General features: G+C 40.7%; 1 protein-coding gene across 4 annotated transcripts in view; it reads right to left on the bottom strand.

Annotated features, from left to right (window-relative positions):
- The window catches only part of gpr155b (G protein-coupled receptor 155b), a 23,979-nt gene extending 4,441 nt beyond the window's left edge, over nucleotides 1–19,538 (bottom strand). For 2 of the 4 annotated variants that reach the window (XM_088086355.1, XM_088086354.1), the window contains exons 1-19: nucleotides 19,382–19,538; nucleotides 17,293–17,512; nucleotides 16,266–16,413; nucleotides 16,040–16,169; nucleotides 15,158–15,333; nucleotides 14,911–15,063; nucleotides 13,466–13,533; nucleotides 13,136–13,307; nucleotides 11,581–11,736; nucleotides 11,331–11,414; nucleotides 11,058–11,181; nucleotides 10,886–10,970; nucleotides 9,981–10,068; nucleotides 9,561–9,798; nucleotides 9,341–9,418; nucleotides 8,601–8,752; nucleotides 6,798–6,893; nucleotides 6,626–6,690; nucleotides 5,565–5,702 (exon numbers count right to left, since the gene is read on the bottom strand). In XM_088086355.1, coding sequence (XP_087942481.1) covers nucleotides 5,565–5,702; nucleotides 6,626–6,690; nucleotides 6,798–6,893; nucleotides 8,601–8,752; nucleotides 9,341–9,418; nucleotides 9,561–9,798; nucleotides 9,981–10,068; nucleotides 10,886–10,970; nucleotides 11,058–11,181; nucleotides 11,331–11,414; nucleotides 11,581–11,736; nucleotides 13,136–13,307; nucleotides 13,466–13,533; nucleotides 14,911–15,063; nucleotides 15,158–15,333; nucleotides 16,040–16,169; nucleotides 16,266–16,413; nucleotides 17,293–17,450 — 2,309 coding nt within the window. In that variant the 5' untranslated portion in view covers nucleotides 17,451–17,512; nucleotides 19,382–19,538. Of the gene's footprint in view, nucleotides 1–908; nucleotides 4,119–4,186; nucleotides 5,372–5,564; nucleotides 5,703–6,625; nucleotides 6,691–6,797; nucleotides 6,894–8,600; nucleotides 8,753–9,340; nucleotides 9,419–9,560; nucleotides 9,799–9,980; nucleotides 10,069–10,885; nucleotides 10,971–11,057; nucleotides 11,182–11,330; nucleotides 11,415–11,580; nucleotides 11,737–13,135; nucleotides 13,308–13,465; nucleotides 13,534–14,910; nucleotides 15,064–15,157; nucleotides 15,334–16,039; nucleotides 16,170–16,265; nucleotides 16,414–17,292; nucleotides 17,513–19,381 lie in introns of those variants that run through there. The other 2 variants (XM_088086352.1, XM_088086353.1) reach the window with 2 other exon arrangements.

The following is a 19,538-nucleotide window of genomic DNA, read 5'->3' as shown; positions in this document are numbered from 1 at the left end:
TATTATAATGTTCTTCAAAATGCTACACTATGACCTTTTTTTAACATTAACGGGTCCAGCGTCCTAATTTAACTTTTCTGGCTTCGTGCAGCACTGAGCGACTTTCACAGGAACGCATGGGGCCCTGTCTGTGACGCTGTATCCAGTTCTCTTCATACATCTACTGTCATCACTTCCAGTTGCTCTCCCTCCATCTGGAAAAATCACGCCCAAATACAACCTAGGGATGGAGACTGAAACCCGGTTCTCATGAAGACCCAGTTCTGTTTTTTTCAGAAACTCAAAAATCAGTAATGTTGGAGCGTCTACTAAAATTCAAAGAGGTCCAGGTACTAAAATGTCCTCCCAGCAAAGGTCCGAGCCTCAAACCTAAAATCAGTATCACCATTAACTGAACATTTTACTTTGATTACGATTAAAGAACGATTATTTTGCTCTTTTTTGTGGTTTGTTTTTTGCCCTCATAGTTCACTGACACAGTGTCATGTGACCATGGTGTGTTGGAGCGTAATAAACATATGATTTATTATTATTTATTAAACTTTCCAGCATTATATCAAAATGAAAAGCTCCATCTGAAACAAACTTCAGGTAAATTGAAGCACATTGTGCTGATAATAGGCCAACCTCTCCTGACTGCAGGACTCTGACTTCAGCTTCTGTCAAACTTCTGTGCTGTTAATCATTTTACTCAGGAATTAAAAACTTTTGAGTCGGCCTACTTCTCCTATAGCTGCCAACAGCCTGCCGACATTCACAGTTAGAGAAAGGCTGAAAATAAGCTCATGTGCTTGTGGCCCCGGATTTCCAAATAATAGAAACGTTTTTGATAGTGGTATTGATTATGGATCGATAATGGAATCAATATTAAATATAAATTAATGAAATAAAAATTAAGGTTCGCCATGTTCTGTGGATGCAAACAGTTTGTTTATTAGTGACTTTTTGGCCGTGACAAAGTCGTAGACTCTGACTGACTTTCAGCGGCGCACTTTAACCCTTTGAAAACCTTTTACGAGCATTTTGAGCGCCAAGCACATCGCTTTGATTTCTTTCAAAAAACAAAAGGAAAAAAGGAAATGAGCAACTTGGCAAAAAATGTCCGATAATTTAGTAGTTTTCTAAAGTTACATTTAAAAAACTAGGGAAAATGAGGAGAAAACTATAATTATCCTAAAAAACTGAGTAAGGTTTAAAATTAAGTTAGAAATGCTACTTTTAAGCAGGTCATTTCCTTTTTTCTTGCTTATTTTCATGTTTCACATAATTTTTTACTAATTTGTTGCAAAACTTTTGAGTAATTTCTTCTAATTAGTTGCTTGTTGCCTTTTTTTCCATTTTTGAAAGAAATCAATCCTGTTTTCTCGGGTTTCAAAGGGTTTTACAAAACATCCACCAACAACACACCGTCACACTTAACGTTAAAATCTCAAACACACAGACGCTTTTGTTCACACACACACACACACACACACACACACACACACACACACACACACACACACCTTCACGTCAGCAGGCACTCGACTCGGTAAACACAACGACCTGATGAGATCACGGCACCGTGTCTGAACGTCAGAGATGCTGCCGGAGCTGCTGCTCGCTCAGCGGGAGCAGGTCCATCCGTCAGCGGCGCCGCGCTGCTTTTGACCTCCGCAGTCCCTCCAGGATTACGCACGCTTTATTTATGGCCAAAAACGCCTGATTTCACAGCTTTTCTTTACAGGTGGGATGCACGTGGAGATGTTTTTCGGCTTTTTTGTGCAGAATTAACGGTGATTGGTTGCATTAATGGTTGCGATGGCAGCAGCATCCTGGAGGGGCTACAGCTTACAAGAACTTCAACTAAAAAAAAAAAGTTTCGGACTGTAATTGGATCAGCTTAGAGTAACGAGGGAAAACGGACAGATGCAGGGCCGGCTCTACCCAATTTGGTGCGCCCTAACCCTAACCCGCACCTCCGCACCCGATAACGACACATCACGTGCTCACACATAATTTAGGAACAAGTCACTGTTTATTTATTTGTAATGTTAATATTTTTTTTCTAGACAACACTAAAACAGTAAGTGAGGGCGCCAGTGGGCATAGAAAATTATTATTTTATTATTATTTTCCCTTGAGGCCAAGGGGGACTGGCGGCGTGGCGGCGCCCCTCCAGCAGATGGCGCCCTAGGCGACCGCCTATATTGCCTATGCCAAGAGCCGGCCCTGGACAGATGTATTTAAGATAAAGGGCTTTGGTGAATTTCGAAAATGTCACTGATCTACACTGGAGTTCCAGAGATTTTAGGAAACTTCATTTTCAGAGCTTATTCGGGATAACCCCCCAAAAAATGAGTTGTTGTCTGTTCGGGCTGAATTCTTAAACTAAAACTCCTCCAGGTTCGTCTGGAGAGACATCTGTGCTCATTTCCACCCTGGCTGAATAAATCCACTGAAAAATGTTTTAAAATTGACACGATAACACACTGCAGCATCCGCAGCATCGTCACACGACACACAAACATCCAGTGAGTTGCATAATCTAAAAATGTGAAGACGGTTTCTGCTTCGGTCAGTGCAAACGCTTCAGTGCTCCGAGTCATGCAGGCAAGTCAGCGGCGACCAGAGCGCTCAAAGACACAACGTGCAAAATGTCAAATACTGAAGAGACCGCAGGCAGAGGCGCCAGGACTTTACGTCGTCTGGACGAAAACACGACGGCGTAAAACATAACGAGCAGGTGAGATCGGCGAGCAGCCCTTCAGCTCGTTGGCTGAGTTCTCCGTCAGTCTGCTGCTCTGCTCTGATTGGCTGCTGCACTCAAAAGTCACATAAATGAGACGATATCTGAGGACGGCGAGCTGATGACGGGGGACTTGTCCTTCACGCAGATCGTCTTTGTCCTTCACTCAGTGAAACTGTGGAGTTCACTGACTCACAGAAATCCAGAAAAAAATCACTTTTCACATCTCAAGGTGACTGAAATAAAAAGAGGAGAAGAAGAAGAAGAAGAAGAAGAAGAAGAAGAAGAAGAAGAAGAAGAAGGAGAAGAAGGAGAAGAGGAGGGTGCCAGCAGGGAGCGCTAGTTTTTCAGTCTCCAGTTAACTGACAGGGCTGTACCGAAATCTCAGTATTTTGTTTTTCCCCAAAACCTGAGATACAAATGTCGGTCATCAAATCATGGCTTAATCACCCTAAAATATATTAAAATCCTTAAATGAAATCATTAACGGATTAAATGAGTTAGCCTGCAAATTCAATTCCATGACTGTGCACCCTAAAACATGTAAAAATAAATAAAATAAAAATCATAATAGTTAGTTTTTATTAAACTAATATAAGTTAAAAAAAAAGAGAAATAATCATTTTGAGAACATTTAAAAAAACTTAGTGAAATGAAAATGTTTCTGATGTTGGTTTAGGTTTAGAAAGTAAAAGTATTCGGTACAGCCCTCATTAACCCCGACTGTCCTTTCCTCAGCTGGAGACAGATGTTTCTCACCTGTCCATCAAAGCGCACACACCTCCTCACTTCCTGTCACATGATGTGTGACCACGCCTCGGCTCTGCCGCTCTCTCCCGCCTGCGTGAAGCGGTACAGCAGGAAGGGTGCGTCCCTGAAGGCGTGCTGACCTGTCAGGTGATCCAGCACGCCTCCCTGCTGAAGCCGGACGCCGTAGAGGTGGGCCTCGGCTCGCCCGGCGCACAGGCCTCGCTCCAGCAGCCAGTCCACCAGGGCGCTGCCCCAAAACACGCTCTGGAGCCGCGTCTGAGGGGGGCGGGGACGCGGCGGGCTCAGAGGAAGGTCATGCTGGTGTGGGGGGTCGGCGGGGCCGTAGCCGGACTGGAGCTGCTGGATCTGCTCCTCACAGTCAGATGATGGAGGCTGGTTTTTACCGTCAGAGTGAAGAGGGCGGGGCAGGCGGGGTGGGCGGGGCGGGCGGGGCAGGCGGGCGGGAGGCGGGCTCGGGCCGCAGCGCTCAGACGAGCTCAGGTGAGTTTGGTGAATCTGGTGCAGATCGTGGTTCAGTTGCTCCTGATGATGTGTGATGTGGGAGGAGGAGTGAGTCACAGCCCCGTCCTCCTCCTCCTCCTCCTCCTCCTCCAGTCGTCCTCCTCCTCCTCCTCCACACCTGTCATTATCAGAGGAAGGATTCACCTGTGGAAGCGCTCACACTCTCTCCTGAACCACTTTGGGACGATCGAGAAGACGGAAAAGAGGGCAGGTGAAGGAAGGAAGGAAGGAAGGAAGGAAGGAAGGAAAGGACAAGGATTAATAAAGAGGAGGAAGGAAACGTGTTAGAATAAAAGAAACACCCTCGAGTGTTCTCTGAAACAACCATCGATACTCCTTATCGGGTCTTTCTCATTCGCTTTTTTAAATGTTATTTAAAAAAATAATGAATTCAGAGCAGGATTAAAACTGAATATTCAAGTATAACTTAGGGACTGTCTGTTATTTATGAGGAGGAAGGAAGTGGTGCAAAAAGGGAGAGGCGTACAAACATAATAAAAAGACAGAAACTCAAACATGCTAAAAGCACGCAGAGAAGAATCAGAGGGAAACTAAATAATAATGCAGAAATAAAAAGGAGCTCCTCTGAGAGGGAGCAGGTCAGATCCAAACCAGAACCGAACTAAATCAGAGCCGAAATCAGCCACAAGCACAGATTCAAGCGCTGAAGCCGGCACGGACCGTTAAAAGTGAAAAGCTGCAAAGGATCAAGAACTTTGACAGTTTGCAACAGCTGCATTAAAAATAACGACCGGTTTTCTAACAGTCAGACGCTCGCTCAGTCACGACCAAATCTGTGTCAACGGAAATATTTTATCAAATTCAATAAAAATATTAAGCTCAATGATTCAAATTGTTGTGCCCTCTATTGACTGATTTCAAAATAATTTTACACACATTTTATGATTTATCGTCTGATTTGTGTTTTGTCCTGAAACAACTTTTATTTTTTTGTGCTTTTTGCATTTGTAATGGCCCTCACATCCTCGGTACGTTTCAAATGTAACACAACATCAACAGGATTTTGGTGACTTTTAACAGAAAATTTGGTACAAACAGTTTAGGAGGGAAAATTCAAAAGAAATGGCAGAACATGTTTCTTTGTGCTGCTGCTGACTGAAACTGACTTTCATTATTATGTTATTAACAATGACAATAACGATCTTTTCTCTCTTTTTTATTTTAGTTAGCGAGGCGGGCTTAAGTTTTGAGGTGTTTTTTGTGGAGGACACTGAGCTGCACTTGTGTGTCCAGTTTCACGTAAACTGGACTTACAGGGTGAGGAACGCGTCCTCTCCAAATACAAACAGCTGATAACTGCTGAGCAGCTTTCGGTCACAAATTCCAGTCATCAGTGAAAATCTCATGTATCTATGACGTAACATCTCATGGGAACTAAAAAGGTAAAAAACAACCCATGAAATCTCTGTGGCCGTTTACTCCCCAACGACTTCACCGAAGGACAGAAAAAATATAATTCAATAACCAGAAGGATTTTGATTTAATTTTTAGTTTAACTTTCCAAACACAAAACACACACACACACACACACACGTAGTCGTACCTGCGCGTGTGCACTATGTCCTGCACACACTGGTCTTTGTGGTAGCGGACAAACTGGGTGCAGGTGAGTCTGACCTCCTCTGGTACACCTGAGGGACTCAAGTCCTCAGCATCCCGCCCCTGCCACAGCCAGAGCAGCCTGACACACACACACACACACACACACACACACACACACACACACACACAGTCAACCTCTAGGCAGGTTTCCATTAACCCTCAAATTGTGCAAATTGAAAATCACAAATATAAAATATGCCTAAAAATAATAATTTAAATAAAAATCCCATCTATTGCAAAAAAATGTTTTTATGCTCACATAAGTTTCAGCAGATTTGAAAACGCCAGATTTTGCAAGAATTCAACTGCAGGCAACTCGTTTCAGTGAGAATAAAACCGCACTGTTCCCAGTTTGTGATTTATACAAGACTAATGAGCAAATTAGCTTGACTGACAGATTTGATCAAGATTCGAACATTGAAATACTTGTGAGGAGTCTGAAAGCATCATAACGAATGTGATGTCGCTTCAGGTTTTGAAGGCTGATACTAATTCTCAGGTAATTTTCTTGTACTTTTAACTAATTTCTTGCTATTTTTTGGGTCTTCTCTACTTTTTTTTGCTCATGGCCTTCTCCCCATGTTTCTGAAAGAAATCAAGCCAATTAGCTCAGGTTTGAAAGGGTTAAACGCTGTCGGTGCGTTCCCTATGTCCTGCTCCTGCGCCGTCGTCTCTGACGTTCACTGTGAGGAGACAGTCGGTACGTCTGCCGACCTCACCAGCTAACGGCTCGACGGCACCATCGTGTGGACTTAAAAAGCAACTGACTTTATTTCTCCGGCACTAACGGCTTCATTTCACATTTGCAATCAATACAATAAAAATCGATACTTGGCGTCGGTGAAGCAATATATCACCACGCAAAATATCGCGATACAAATGTGTATCGATTTCTCCTCGCCCCTGGTGAGTTGTCACGTTTCGTGAGTTTGTGATGGAAATCCACCTCGTGTGTTTCTCGTTTCATCTCAAAGGAATTTAGGAAGCACGACGGAGACTCACCTCTTCTTGAAGGGCATGATGATGAGGTGTCTGTCCAGACCAAAGATCCCAAAGGACAGGAAGCCCTGGGACAAAGAGGATTGGAAGGAGTACGAGTCAAATAGGAGTTAAAGACCGAAAGTGTTTTGTTTTTTTCACTCAGAGCAGCTCATGTTGACACGTGAGGCGGTACCTGTCCGTAGTTCGCCACGGCACAGAAGAACTGCAGCTCCAGGTAAAGTCTCCCTGGATCTTTGTTGAAGAGCCACCACAGACAGCTGGACAGGTTCTGCACACACAGAGACGTCCACCATCAGCAGCACGCTCGTCTTTACTCTGCCCCGCCTCCTGAATATAATCGGATCCAGCTAAACTACAGCTGAATATATGTGCGTGTCAGAAAGTGGAGAAGCATTTCAGAAACAATATTTACTGTGCACACTCTGAGAGTAGCCGGGTGGTTTTTGTCGGATTATTTAACCAGATAAAAGACTCATTAAGATTTAAAATCTCCCTTTTTTTTTTCAAACAAGACTGCAAAGAGACTTCAAGTGAACTTATGCCGATTTATGTATTTCTGTGTTTTTTTATTATTATTTTATTTATTTTATAAAATTATTTTTTTTATTTTTGGTTTTGTTTTTCTCATAGTAATTGCTATATAGACAACTGACATGACTCAAGGATTGTTTTTTGTTTCAATACACTTTTATGATGACAGCTAAGTCTGTATGTAAACTTTTTAATTCATTAATATGATTATTATTATCATGAGTGTATTTCTTTTTATCTTTCATTAGGCTACTAGTAGTAGTATTGTTCTCATTATTATTGTAATTATTATTTAATTATTTTAATTTAATTATTGTTAATATTTTTGTTTTTATTATTATTATAGTTATTAATATTCTCTTTCCCTTATCTGAAATACAAAAACTGTGCATTTCAGCAGTGGGCTTGCTCGTATATTTGGCATTTGTTATTAAACAAATCTTTAAAAAAAAAAAAAATCTCTTTTTTTCATTTATTTCATTATTCATTTATTAATATTTGGTTTATTTTCTCGTGTCAGTGTATGATTTCCAAAAAAAACAAAAACCCATTCTGTGCTTTTTCTCTTGTAACACTTCGACACATTACATGAACAAACAGGAGCAGGAAGAAGAAAATCTTATATAGCTAATGACAGAAGCTGCAGTAAAAACGGGAACAAACCTGTCTATGTTTACATTCTTTTCACCAATCATATCAAGTTTATCAATAACAGAAACAATCAATGACGGTCCTCTCAACATTACTGTTACTCAGAAAAGTTCATAATGTCCCATCATTTTTTCTTTATATCTCCTTTTAAACTGAATAAAATTGGCGCTGAAATTTGAAGTGATTATCCAGATAATTCCAGTTTGTCTCCATGTACTGAAACACGTCTGCTTTACTGCAGTGCGAGCGTGCTGACTTTTAAAATGACACTATGATCCCGGTCGTTGGATCTTAATATGAACAGCCTCTGTAGATTTGCAGGTAATAATCTGTTCCTGGCTTTAAACATGACTTATAATGTTTTTTTAAATTTCAACACAGGTGAGCTGATAAACAGTCTGTGAGTCTGTTCTCTGACATTAACCTTGTTAAGAAGTCTTATTGCCGTCCTTTAATCAGCGTGAACGTGTCGAGTATCGATGTGTCTCAGTGGGATTTTGACAGACTGCTTTTATTTTATGCATCTTGTGCACGTACACTTTGTGTTCTTTATTCTCTATTTTCCATCTTATATTGTTAAATTGCTTCTATATTTTTATCTTATGTCTTACACTATTGAAATTTAATATTTTTATTCTCCCTTTATGTTAATTGTTTTGCACCGAAACACCAAGTCAAATTCCTTGTGTATGTAAATGTACGTGGCAATAAAACCGGAATCTGGCTCTGATTTAAACTTCCTGATAATTTCACACAAACAAACAAACAAACTCAGCGAGTGTTTCACGCTCACCGCGAGCAGGCTGACGAAGAGCAGCAGACAGAGCAGGACGTGTCTGAGCGTCTGTTTGTCGTCGGTGGGTTGCAGGCCGGGCGGCGGCAGGTTCAGCGGCTGCTCGGAGGACGAGCTCTGCTGCTGGCCGTCACACAGCGCCCCGCTGTGGCCTGGAGACCAACAGAAACATAAACCCACATTAAATTCCAGGAGAAATGCATTTACATTTTTTTACATCACGAGTAAATGTTGTAAAATGCAAATTATGACTGTTTCATTTCCTGAATCAAATAAATTTCCTCTTTATAAAATAAACATGCACTCTTTTATTTCTTTTTTTGGGACTGAATGAAATGTGGAATATCGTTATTAAAAGGTCACGCAAATAAACAGCGTTCACACATTTTAGTGGGAATTTTTTTCAGGCAGCTGGCAGGCATGAAGGGAGAGACAGAACAAGGTGAGAAAATGAAAAAAACTTTCGTCACACATCGCTGAATATTAGAGCTACGTGATGTTGACAGATAAAGGTTATTCAATGGAAGATTAGTGTAACAATTTAATTATACACAACATTTCATGACTTTTTTTCCTAAAATATCAATGATTTTTTTATTATTCCATGACTTTTCCAGGCCTGGAAAGCATGATTGTGAAAAGCCATGAGCTTTCCAGCCTGTCCATGACCGCGGGAACCCTGAAGAAAATGTCACGGCTCACATTAATTAGTCGCAGATTAGATGACTCGTGTTTGCTACCTGTGCTGTTCGTGTGCTCCCTCTGCGTGCTGGCGATCATGTCAGGCATCGGCTGCAGAGGAGAGAAACCGTGGAGGTCTGCAAACACAACAGAGACCAGATATTTAAATGCACATCATGTGGTGAGAATTAATCAGTTAAACAGTTTTTAATGTCCAGGTTTTTTGTTTAATTGAGTAAATATTCGTGGATTTCCATCTGTATTAGAGAGCAGAGCTACCTGAGTTGATGCTGCAGGCAGGTGAGTTTGCCATCTGTTGTTGTTGTTGTTGTTGTTGTTGTTGTTGTTGTGGATCCTCCAGGCCAGCAGGGGTCCTCAGCTCATCACCGATGCCCGTTACAGCAGCTCTGTTCAGGGCCTGGTAGCCGCTCTGCTCCCTGTCGCCCTGGCTGAGGCCCATCAGAGATACGGCACCGAGCACCAGGCTGACGGCGAGCACCACCGCCGTGCTGATGATCTGCAGCCGCAGAGGACAGACGATGAAGGAAACTTCCCGAAAGACTGACGAGCTTTACATTTGATTTATATCACGCTGCTGATGATAAGTAACAGAGGAGATCTCCACGACACGTTTAAACAGAATCGGGCAAAGCAGAAAAAAAACAGAGAGAGGCGGAAAACAGCAGGTGTTTTTCTGACCTGAGCTCTGCCGTAGAAGAAGGCCGAGTCGATGGTGTCGGTCCTCTCTCCTGATATCAGAAGACCTCCGACCATCAGGAAGGGAACCCTACACACACACACACACACACACACACACACACACACACACACACACACACAATTTTATATGTACATTTTGTTAATTTTGTTTATCCTAATGTGATAATTTAAAAATGTAAAAATGATGGTGATAAGGCTTTTTTCCGTATCGCCCAGCCCTAACTTCTGGCCTTGTTTTCGGCATCTCGCTCGCTCCATCCTTCACTCTCTCAAACTGTGCTTCGTCAAAAACTCTACTTTTATGATCAATTAATTTTTTTAGAAATTCTAAATTTTATAGTTTAGAAAATTTATTTATTTATTTTGTTTAAATGTATTATTTATTTTATTGTATTTTTTTATCTCCTCTTTAATTTATTTACATTATTTGATTATTATTATCATCATTAGTACCAGTATTATCATTATCACTATTACTGTTATTAGTTATTATCTCCTTGTTGCATTTCTTGATTTATTTTCATCTCTTACTTTATAATATTATTGTGATTCTGTTTCTTGGAAATGTTGGCTCTCCCTGCTGGGATGCACTGGAGTTGGTTTCATTAGCGGACATAATTAATTACACGTCTGAGGTTTTCTTTGTGTTACTGCCGACGTACACGCTGAAGGCGTCTGGCCCAAAACGTTCGTGTGGCAATAATAATATACTTTTTAAAACCCCCACTATATAATATAATCAGAGCTGGAAATGACTTAAATCTAATTCCACACTTTTCCAAACTGCTCTGTTGGACTTAATGATCAAACAGACCTAAAACTTTTCTACAAGTTATCATTAAACCATTGAAGATTTGGTGCTGAAGATGTCGGTGCTGACCTACCCCCAACCCAAAATCATGAAAACTCCCGGCCGGAGTCTCAGCAGGTCGTCTCTGTTAGTGAGAGCCAGACACAGAGGGATTAAACCTGAAAGACACAGCAAAACACTCACACACACATAAACACAAAAACTCCAATCATTTCAGTATTTACAGGAGAGAAGTAAACACTCACCTGTCCAGATGTAGGTGCTGTACAGAGACCCGTACAGCAGAGTGAAGGTGAGGATTTTTCCCACCAGATTATCTTCTTGTTTCACCAAAAAGTTCCACAGGATCATACTGACGCACACCAAAAACTGCAGCAGAGCACAAGAGGTTCAGGACCAGACACACGAAACAAGCTCCGCAAATCACAGATGAAGAACACGCTCAAAAATCAGATCCATCTGCTGTATAATGTTTTTTTTTTATTCATCATTTACTGGATTTTTGAGCAGACACTGACCTGAGCCAGGAAAAGGTTTAAGGCAAACAGGTGAGGAAGTCTGTTAAACTTCCTGCTGAGCAACATCACCACGATGGTCCACACCTGAGAGGAGACATGGATTTGGGAATTTAAAACTGTGGAATTATTCATCATCTGCCACACACACACACACACACACACACACACACATCAGAAACAACGTCCTTTAAGCTCCTTTAAGCTGACAAAGTCGAATGAATATTTCTTGCAGATTCTTCATCACACTCACCAGAGCCACGAGGCTGACGATGCTGATGTTGAAGCTGACGTTTTCCAGCTCCGTCACCAGCGGCGTCGGGTCCATCAGAGGGATTGTTAGTAACCAGGCCGACACGTACATGATGGGAGCAGACAGAAACGTGCTGATGACCATCCCTGAAGTCACCTAAAGAGAGGACAGGCAGAGAGAAAACACACTGAACAGTGAGAGTGTAACACTTCATCTGCACACAGGACATTTATGATTTTATAAAGAAAAGCTTATCTGATACAAATAAACATAAAACAGGTCCGTCTCTGCAGCAGAAAGACACAAATCATTTTTAAACTGGTGTTACGTGACCACAGAAAACTGAGAAACAAGACGCTCACCAGGGAGAAAACCTACAACTACCAGAATACAAGTTAAACAGTTTTATTCACTTATTTCTATAGTTATTTGACGAGGACGATGTAAATTAACTTAGTGCAACATCAGCCTGCTACAAAGAAGCTGCAGATGTTTCACATATAGAGATTATAGCTGTTGCTAGTTTCCAGCTCCTGTCTCTAGTTTGAAAAGAAAAAAATATCTAGGTTTCACAAAATAACGTGCATACGATAATAATTACGGAAAAAGACGACAAAAAGGTAAATATGTACATTTAGATTACACAAAAATACAAGAAAAGACAAAAAACAAAATTCCAAGTTTACCTACATAAAACACTAAACTGCAAGAAATAAGAGTTAAAAATGCTCACATCTCTTATTTTGCTTCAGCCATCCTTTGACACATCTGTAGCTGAAAATATCTGAGGCGAGAAACGTGCAACTCCGTGACAGAATCTGTTCATATTTGATCGCTTTACTTTACTGTTTATTTCTGTTTATTCCACCGTTTTCAGTGTGCAGGAAGCAGAGAGGCTTCACGGCCACAAACTCTCGCCACTATGCAAAACGTGGCATTAAAAATACATTTCCAGGAACTAATCTAATCAAAACAATATTGATAAATATTCAATCAGCAATCGACGAAAAGGGTTAATAGCCGTAGTTTAAGTCGTGTGAGTCAGAAGGTTTAAACTGACACAGTTATTAGCTGGTAAATACAAAACTGTCTTATGTTTCTACCACACACACTTCAGACTTTCTCCGGCTTTCCTCAGCTCACTCAAACACGACAAACACTTCAAAAACATAAAAAGAGGAGGCTTCTGACACAGAATAACGTCCTCCTCCATGTGGTGATGTGGGGAAGGAATACTGAGGATTGTAGCTGCAGTAGAAACCGTTTAATGAAGAAATCTAATATCTGTGTGTGTGATCCTCTTCTGGCTCAGTCTTTGTCATGTGACCTGAGCAGGAGGGAAACACGTTGGCCGTGTAATTTCGTTATAATGACGCCTTGTTGTAAAGTCAAACACCTTCATCTTCAGACCTCAGCAGCGTTTCTTCCTTCAGAGTGCCCAAACTGTCAAAATATAGTTTCAGAGCTTCAAGTCCCGTATAAAACGAATGTCCTGCAAATTGAAAAAAAAAAAAAAAAAAGTTTAAAGTAGGATGACAACACAGGCGGTACTCACCACCTCCAGCTCGATGTTGTAGTGCGCGGCGTAGATGGCCACGGAGGGTGCGGTCGGGAAGACGCCGTAAAGGAAAGCAAAGTTAGACAAACTGGTGTGGTTGGCGCTCGTGCTGTTCACACCAACATCCAGAATATCCACCATGTCTTTACAGACCAGCGGCATCACCAGGCTGGAGCGAGACACAATCAGTTTCAAAAAATAATAAAGCACCTTTTAAAAACGCGCATGAAAACACATCAGGCAACATCGAGGTCAACAAAATGTCCATGTAGAGTTTGATAAGTTGATAACGTGATTATCCTGACAGACCGTAACAGACCCACTTACAGTTTGGCCGTGATGAGGAGAATCAAGGCGACTCCGGTGTCTCTGGTTAGTTTTCTGAGCTGACCCACCTGAAACACAAACATAGAGAGCGAGATCACGATAACCGATGACGTCCTTCATCTTTACCAAAGGTGCAAATTAAATCTGGTTAGACAAAAGTACAGCAAGGCTTCATCCGCAGGTAAACAGGTATTCTCTTTCTTTTTTCTTTTTTTTAAACATTGCTTTTCCTTTATGCTTTGGCCTTTTGTCCACATGAAAAAAAAGTGATTTTTGTTTATTGTTAAAAATGTTTGGTGACTTTAAAGATAAACAAAATATGGCAATATTTTTTCTCTAAATATTTTGGCTATTTTTAAAGAAAGAAATTTGAATGGTTTTTTTTTTTAACTTTTGGTAATTTTTGAAGAAAAAAAATGCTGTTTTTATGATTCTTCTTTCTTTAAAAAAAATCACCCATTTTTTTAAGAAAGCATTTTGGTGATTTTTTAAATAACAAATTTAGAAAACTTTTTTTAAAAACTTTTGGTGAACTTAAGAGATTTTTTCTGCAATTTTTGAAACATTTTTAAGGCAATTTGTCCTTTTTCTTAATTTTTTCTTTTTTTTTTAAAGAATTTTTTTCCAAACAAGCAGGTCCGCAAGTTTGGCATGTTTTCTTTAAAAGTCTCTAAAAATGATGCCATTTTTCACAGCCAGTAACTATAAGAACAGAAATTATGGTTGGATTTTTAAATTTCCTTGAACTTTTCAGTGTAGATGTGTAGATAGTTTTTGTCTTGTATGTCAGAGAGTGCACTTAATAGAAATATTTTATTGATCCCGTGAGGGAAATTGTTTCGTTGAAGCAGCGAATAAGAGAGCAGCAACTGAATGAAATAGTCTAAAAATGCAAATATAGATACACAAAGGAAGACACTTAACACAGAATAATATAAAATAGAATAAAATAAAATAAAAATAATAAAAATAAAGATATGTACAGAGAATAAACAAACAAAAAGCCAAAAAGATTAAAAAGAGCAATAAAAAAGAAGAAATGTGCAAATACGTGTGCAAAGTGAAGATGTGTGTGTAAGTGAGTCCAGTGCAGATGGTGAGTGCCACACAGAGGAGCTGCTAACGTTATCTCCTGTTATCTCCCTCGGGTCACAAATGAAGCAAGACTTTGTGCAGCGGTGGACGTGACCAAAATAGTGCTGGTTACTTGCTAACAGGCCTCCATACACGTTTACAGATAAACGCACGGTTACTCTTCCCCTGAATTCACAAAGGGGTCACAAAGAGCTGCAGAGGTCTGCAAGTAGACCTCCTTTTTTCAGGCTTCTGACTGATTAACATCTCCTTCTTTGTTTAGCTTTAGGGTTCAGCTTGTTTGTTTTTTTGACTTTTTGACTTCAAAGTTGACTAAGACGCCACAAAAGACTGAAGAAAAACAAAGTTACCATGGTGAGGCCGAGGTAAAACAAGGCCGCCCCTCCAAACGAGTTGGCCAAGCCGTCTATGAACTCTGAGAGCACAGCAGGGATCCGCTGGCCCAGCGCGAAGTGGGAGACGATGCCTACGATCACCATGAACACTATTGGATTCTTCAGCACCTGCAGATGAGGATTAGACAGGACAGGATCCTCAAACACTACCGGCGACCTCTGAAGGCCGTAAAGGACAAAAACACGCGATAATGCACAATACCTGTAGCACTACAACTCCCAGGATGCCTAGAGTGCTGTGTGAGTGGCTGGCCTGCCTCCACCTCTGCACCTCACACAGAGCGAAGCCGATGGGATTGAGGAGCATGAGGGAGACCGGAGCCACGAGATAGATGTACTGCAGGTACTCTGGATACGTGCTGCGATACAGAGCATCAACTAGAAACGCAGAGAGAAGGAGAGGGGTTTTTCTGTTGTTTCTTATGCTGATTATAAAAGAAAAATTAAGTCATTTTTTGTCTCTAAAAATGTTGGGGATGTATAAAGAACAAAATTTAACAATGTTTATTTTTTTTGGCAATTTAAAAAAACGAAATCATTTATTTTTCTTTAAAATTGTTTTCCTTTTTTTTTTTTTTAAGTTTTTTTAACGTTGGCAATTTCCTTTCCCACTTCAAACATTTTTGGCAATTTTCAGCATTTATTTTTTTCTTTTACCATTTTTGGCCATTTTTAAAGAAGTTTTAATTTTTTCTTTCAATTTCTAAAGAAAAAAAATCCAAACCCACAGGCCCATGAGTTTGAAAGGCATGTTTTTTTTAAAAAAAAAATCACCAAAAATGACACCATTTATCACAGCCAGAAACTACAAAACAGAAAGCATCGTTGGATTTTCAAATTCCTGACGGTCCTTGAACACATCAGATGTTTTTATACAGGTTTGTGAAACAAAATTCCTTGACTTTTCCCAAACTTTCACAGTATATTCAAATTTCCAATATTTTTCAAGGCCTTTAAATTTGCTATGTGCAAATTCCATGACTTTCCCAGGTTTTCAATGACCAATATGTATTGTCTTTGTGTCTTAACTTGAGTGTTTTTCTTTGCTTTTACAGATTACATCAGTGTCAGTGTTTTGCCTCACCTATGGGGTATCCTAAGGCGAAGTCGTTGCTCTGCGTAGCGAAGATGGCGTACAGGCCGGCTTTGCTGTATCTGCTGTCCGGACCGGCCACCATCAGGGTCAGCACGCACACCAACACGAACACCGTCACCTGCACACAGGACCGCAGCGTTTTCACATCCTTTATCACATAACTCCTCTCAAAGCGCCAAAAACAGAAAGATCACACAGGTGCAGAGACACCGACCTTAGCCACCAGGACGCTCCAGAGAAACGCCCAGATGACGTCTCCAAAGTCCAGCAGCACCATGTTTTTAAAGAGCAGAGCTGGAAGAGCAAACTTGGACACAAAGTTCCCCAAACCCTTGGCCTGGCTCTCTGTGATGATATCCGCCCTGCAGGGACACAAAGACAAAAAAGCCATAAAACACAGAAAAGACACGGTGGCTTTTCACGCGTCACTTCTATATCTTTATTCACTCTCTTAAAAATTCTCACATACTGTGAGATTTAAAACTTTAATGGTAAATTTATGGTCTAGTGAGCAAACCAAACTCGCAGGTCACCGCTGTGTTTTCGACTGTGCGTGAAATGTTTATATTTATTCCCTACCACCTCAGTGTTTCATTAAGTCTCCAGTCATGATTTGTCTTGATCGTTTTGTTATTTATTGCTGGTATCAAAGTATTGTACTTCACTGTGTTTCCTTCAGTGAGGTATTTCTATGAGCTCATTTGGGTTTCTAAACTCTCCGGCACATGTTTTTCTGGATTATTTTTTATGTGTTTTCTGTTACTGTTTAATGGTGCAAATAAAATCAAATAAAATCATTTAACAGCGACTCTTTTTTGCAGACTGAACATCGGTTTTCTTTTTAAAAAAAACTCTTTTTTGTTCTTTGTGTATGCAAAATGCTTCCAGTACTGACGACTTCAGACAGTTTTTTGGTAGAAACAAAGCTTCAGTGTTGGGTCCCTCCGCCATTGTTTAGTTTTGGGTGGAGCCCCCCCTCAAACACAAATGAGGAGGGTCGCTCTTGTGACAGCGTGTGTGACTTTGCTGACCACATGAAACGGTGACGTTTTAAACGCAGCTGGAATCGGTTAGTCGCTGCATTCCTGCATACTGAAGAACCTTAAAGGGATAGTTTGGATTTTTCACAGTGGGGTTGTGTCGGGTCTTTCTCCTCAGACAGTGAGTCACATACAGTAGATGTCAGTCTGCAGAAATGGATCATATACAACAGCGTAACTGCTGTTTTCGCACACACTCACCTGCCAGCTATGTAGCCACACAATATGATGCCAAAGCACTCGAGGAGCGCCGGGAAAAGCTTGTCGATGGACATGTGAGGCCCGGCGGACGAGCCCGCCAGGGTGCTGTGGGATATGTTCTTCCCGTGGATCAGCACGTAGCTGTTGGCGGTCTCCATGGTGACGATGGGATGGTGGGGGAGGTCAGTGCGGTCAGGTGACGGCTGGGAGAGTATCAGTGCTGCGGAGGGCGGAGAAACAAACAATCAGTGTCCAAAGTTTGTGAAAACAGGCAAGATAGAAAAATCCAGATATCTCATAACACACAGCAGAGCGACTGAAGGGTTAAAGCTCCAGCGTGGAGGATTTTCAGGGATATATGTGGCTAAAAATGGAAAACAACATAATCAGTGTGTTTTCTTTAGGGTATTACAGAGTGGTGAAGTAATGAGTCCTAAAACCTGGAAGTCCGTTAGCATTTTTGTACTTCTGGTTCCCTCGTCTCAGAGTCTCTGGGTTTTTGGTAAAATGCCTTCAATAAGCTCTGTAGTTAACACAGACTAAATATACAATATATAGACAAAAGTAATCTATTATTTTTTACATGCAGGTTTTATTATGTCTTTATGTCTTTTGATGGGAAGCACTCGGTTCATGTAATTTCTTTCTTGTAAAGCACATTTGGCTGCATTTCTTGTATTAACGATGCTATACAAAAAGAGACAAGACAAGACAGGACAAGACGACACTTTATTCATCCCTGAAATGGAAATTCGGGTGTCCAGCAGCCCAAATTACAGGAAGAATAAAAAACACTGTGACAAAACAGAAATAACCCAGCAAACATTAGACCCTTTGTACTATATTAACTTTATAAACTTAAAACACCGATCCTATCAATGAAATATAATATAAAGCTATAAATAAGGGGAATGAGTGAGTAATGAAATGAGCGTTTTTGTAGATAAAATCAACTGAAGAATATTAACAGAAGCAGTGTGACATGTTATTGCAAAAATAAACAAAAAAAAAACAAAAACAAAACTAATCTCAAGTGGTAATTTTCAATTCACATTTTAATCCTTTGATTTTTGTTAGTGTAACAAAATGTACATTTCAGTCCAGATTTCATCATGGAAATTTAAGTCCTACTTTGCATCACCTTTTCTGTTGGTTCATCTTGTTTAATTATTGGTGTATTGTTGATAAATCTTTTTTTTTTTAAACTAGTAGCATTACGTAAATTTCAGCATGAACCTCAGTCCAACAGGCAGCTGACAGAGACTGACCCCAATATGATATTATACAGTAAAGAATCATTAAAACTCCTCTATAAACCTCTTTTAATCATAACAAAGATCAATTTGATCCATATTTTAAACAACACATTGATCAAAAACTGCAGATTTGGCCTCATTTTAAAACCTGCAATTTATGCCTGCATTAAAAAAAGACAACAAAGTTTGCAGGATCGTGCAGTATTCGTTTTATCGACAAAAAATATGAATGACAAACGTGTGTGTGTGTGTGTGTGTGTGTGTGTGTGTGTTTGATGTGAAGCACTTGGTGCATGTAATGTCTTTATAAAGCACGTTGGGCTGCATTTCTTGAGTTAAAACTGCTATACAAATAAAGTTTATATTATTATTAAATGCTTAGGACTAATTTTGGTTAAAATGAGCTCAATGAAAATAGAATAAATAATAATGTATAGTTTATTTTAAAGCTTGGGTTTGAAGATATGCGCGTGTGTGTAACAGGGTGAATAAATGGGGGGGCTGTTAGTGTCTCGGGGTGCCCGGAGCCCTTTGTTTGTTACGCCCCTGCTCGCGAGCACACCGTTAGCACCGTTAGCTCCGTTAGCTCGCTCGAGACAACCCACTCAGTCACTGACAGGACATTTACACTGTGTAAAGAAGCCGTGGCTGACTGACACTGACGTTATGTCCCGTCACAGAGCCGCAGACGCGGACTGTTGTCGCTGGCAGCCCCGTTAGCTCTGCCCGTTAGCTTTAGCTCGGTGCTAAAAACATCCGCTGAACCGGCGCGCGGTGCACATCTGGCACCGACATACTGTTAAAAATGGCTCGTTTGGAAAGACTGCGCTCACCTGTGTTAGTTAGAAGAACATCTGTGCTCGGAGAGTCACCGCATCCACCTGCCTGTCCGCGTGAACGAGCCCGTGTTTTCACCGTTTTTGGGGCGGAGAACCTCTCGGCTGAATCTGACAGCTGCACACCGCGGGCCGCCCTAAAATATGACTGACG

The sequence above is a fragment of the Plectropomus leopardus genome, chromosome 13 (genome assembly GCF_026936395.1).
Source record: "Plectropomus leopardus strain MGB_pleo_1.0 chromosome 13, ASM2693639v1, whole genome shotgun sequence".
Taxonomy (NCBI): Eukaryota; Metazoa; Chordata; class Actinopteri; order Perciformes; family Serranidae; genus Plectropomus; species Plectropomus leopardus.
The sequence above is the reverse complement of the archived record's forward strand: the minus strand, read 5'-3'. Positions and strand labels throughout refer to the sequence as shown.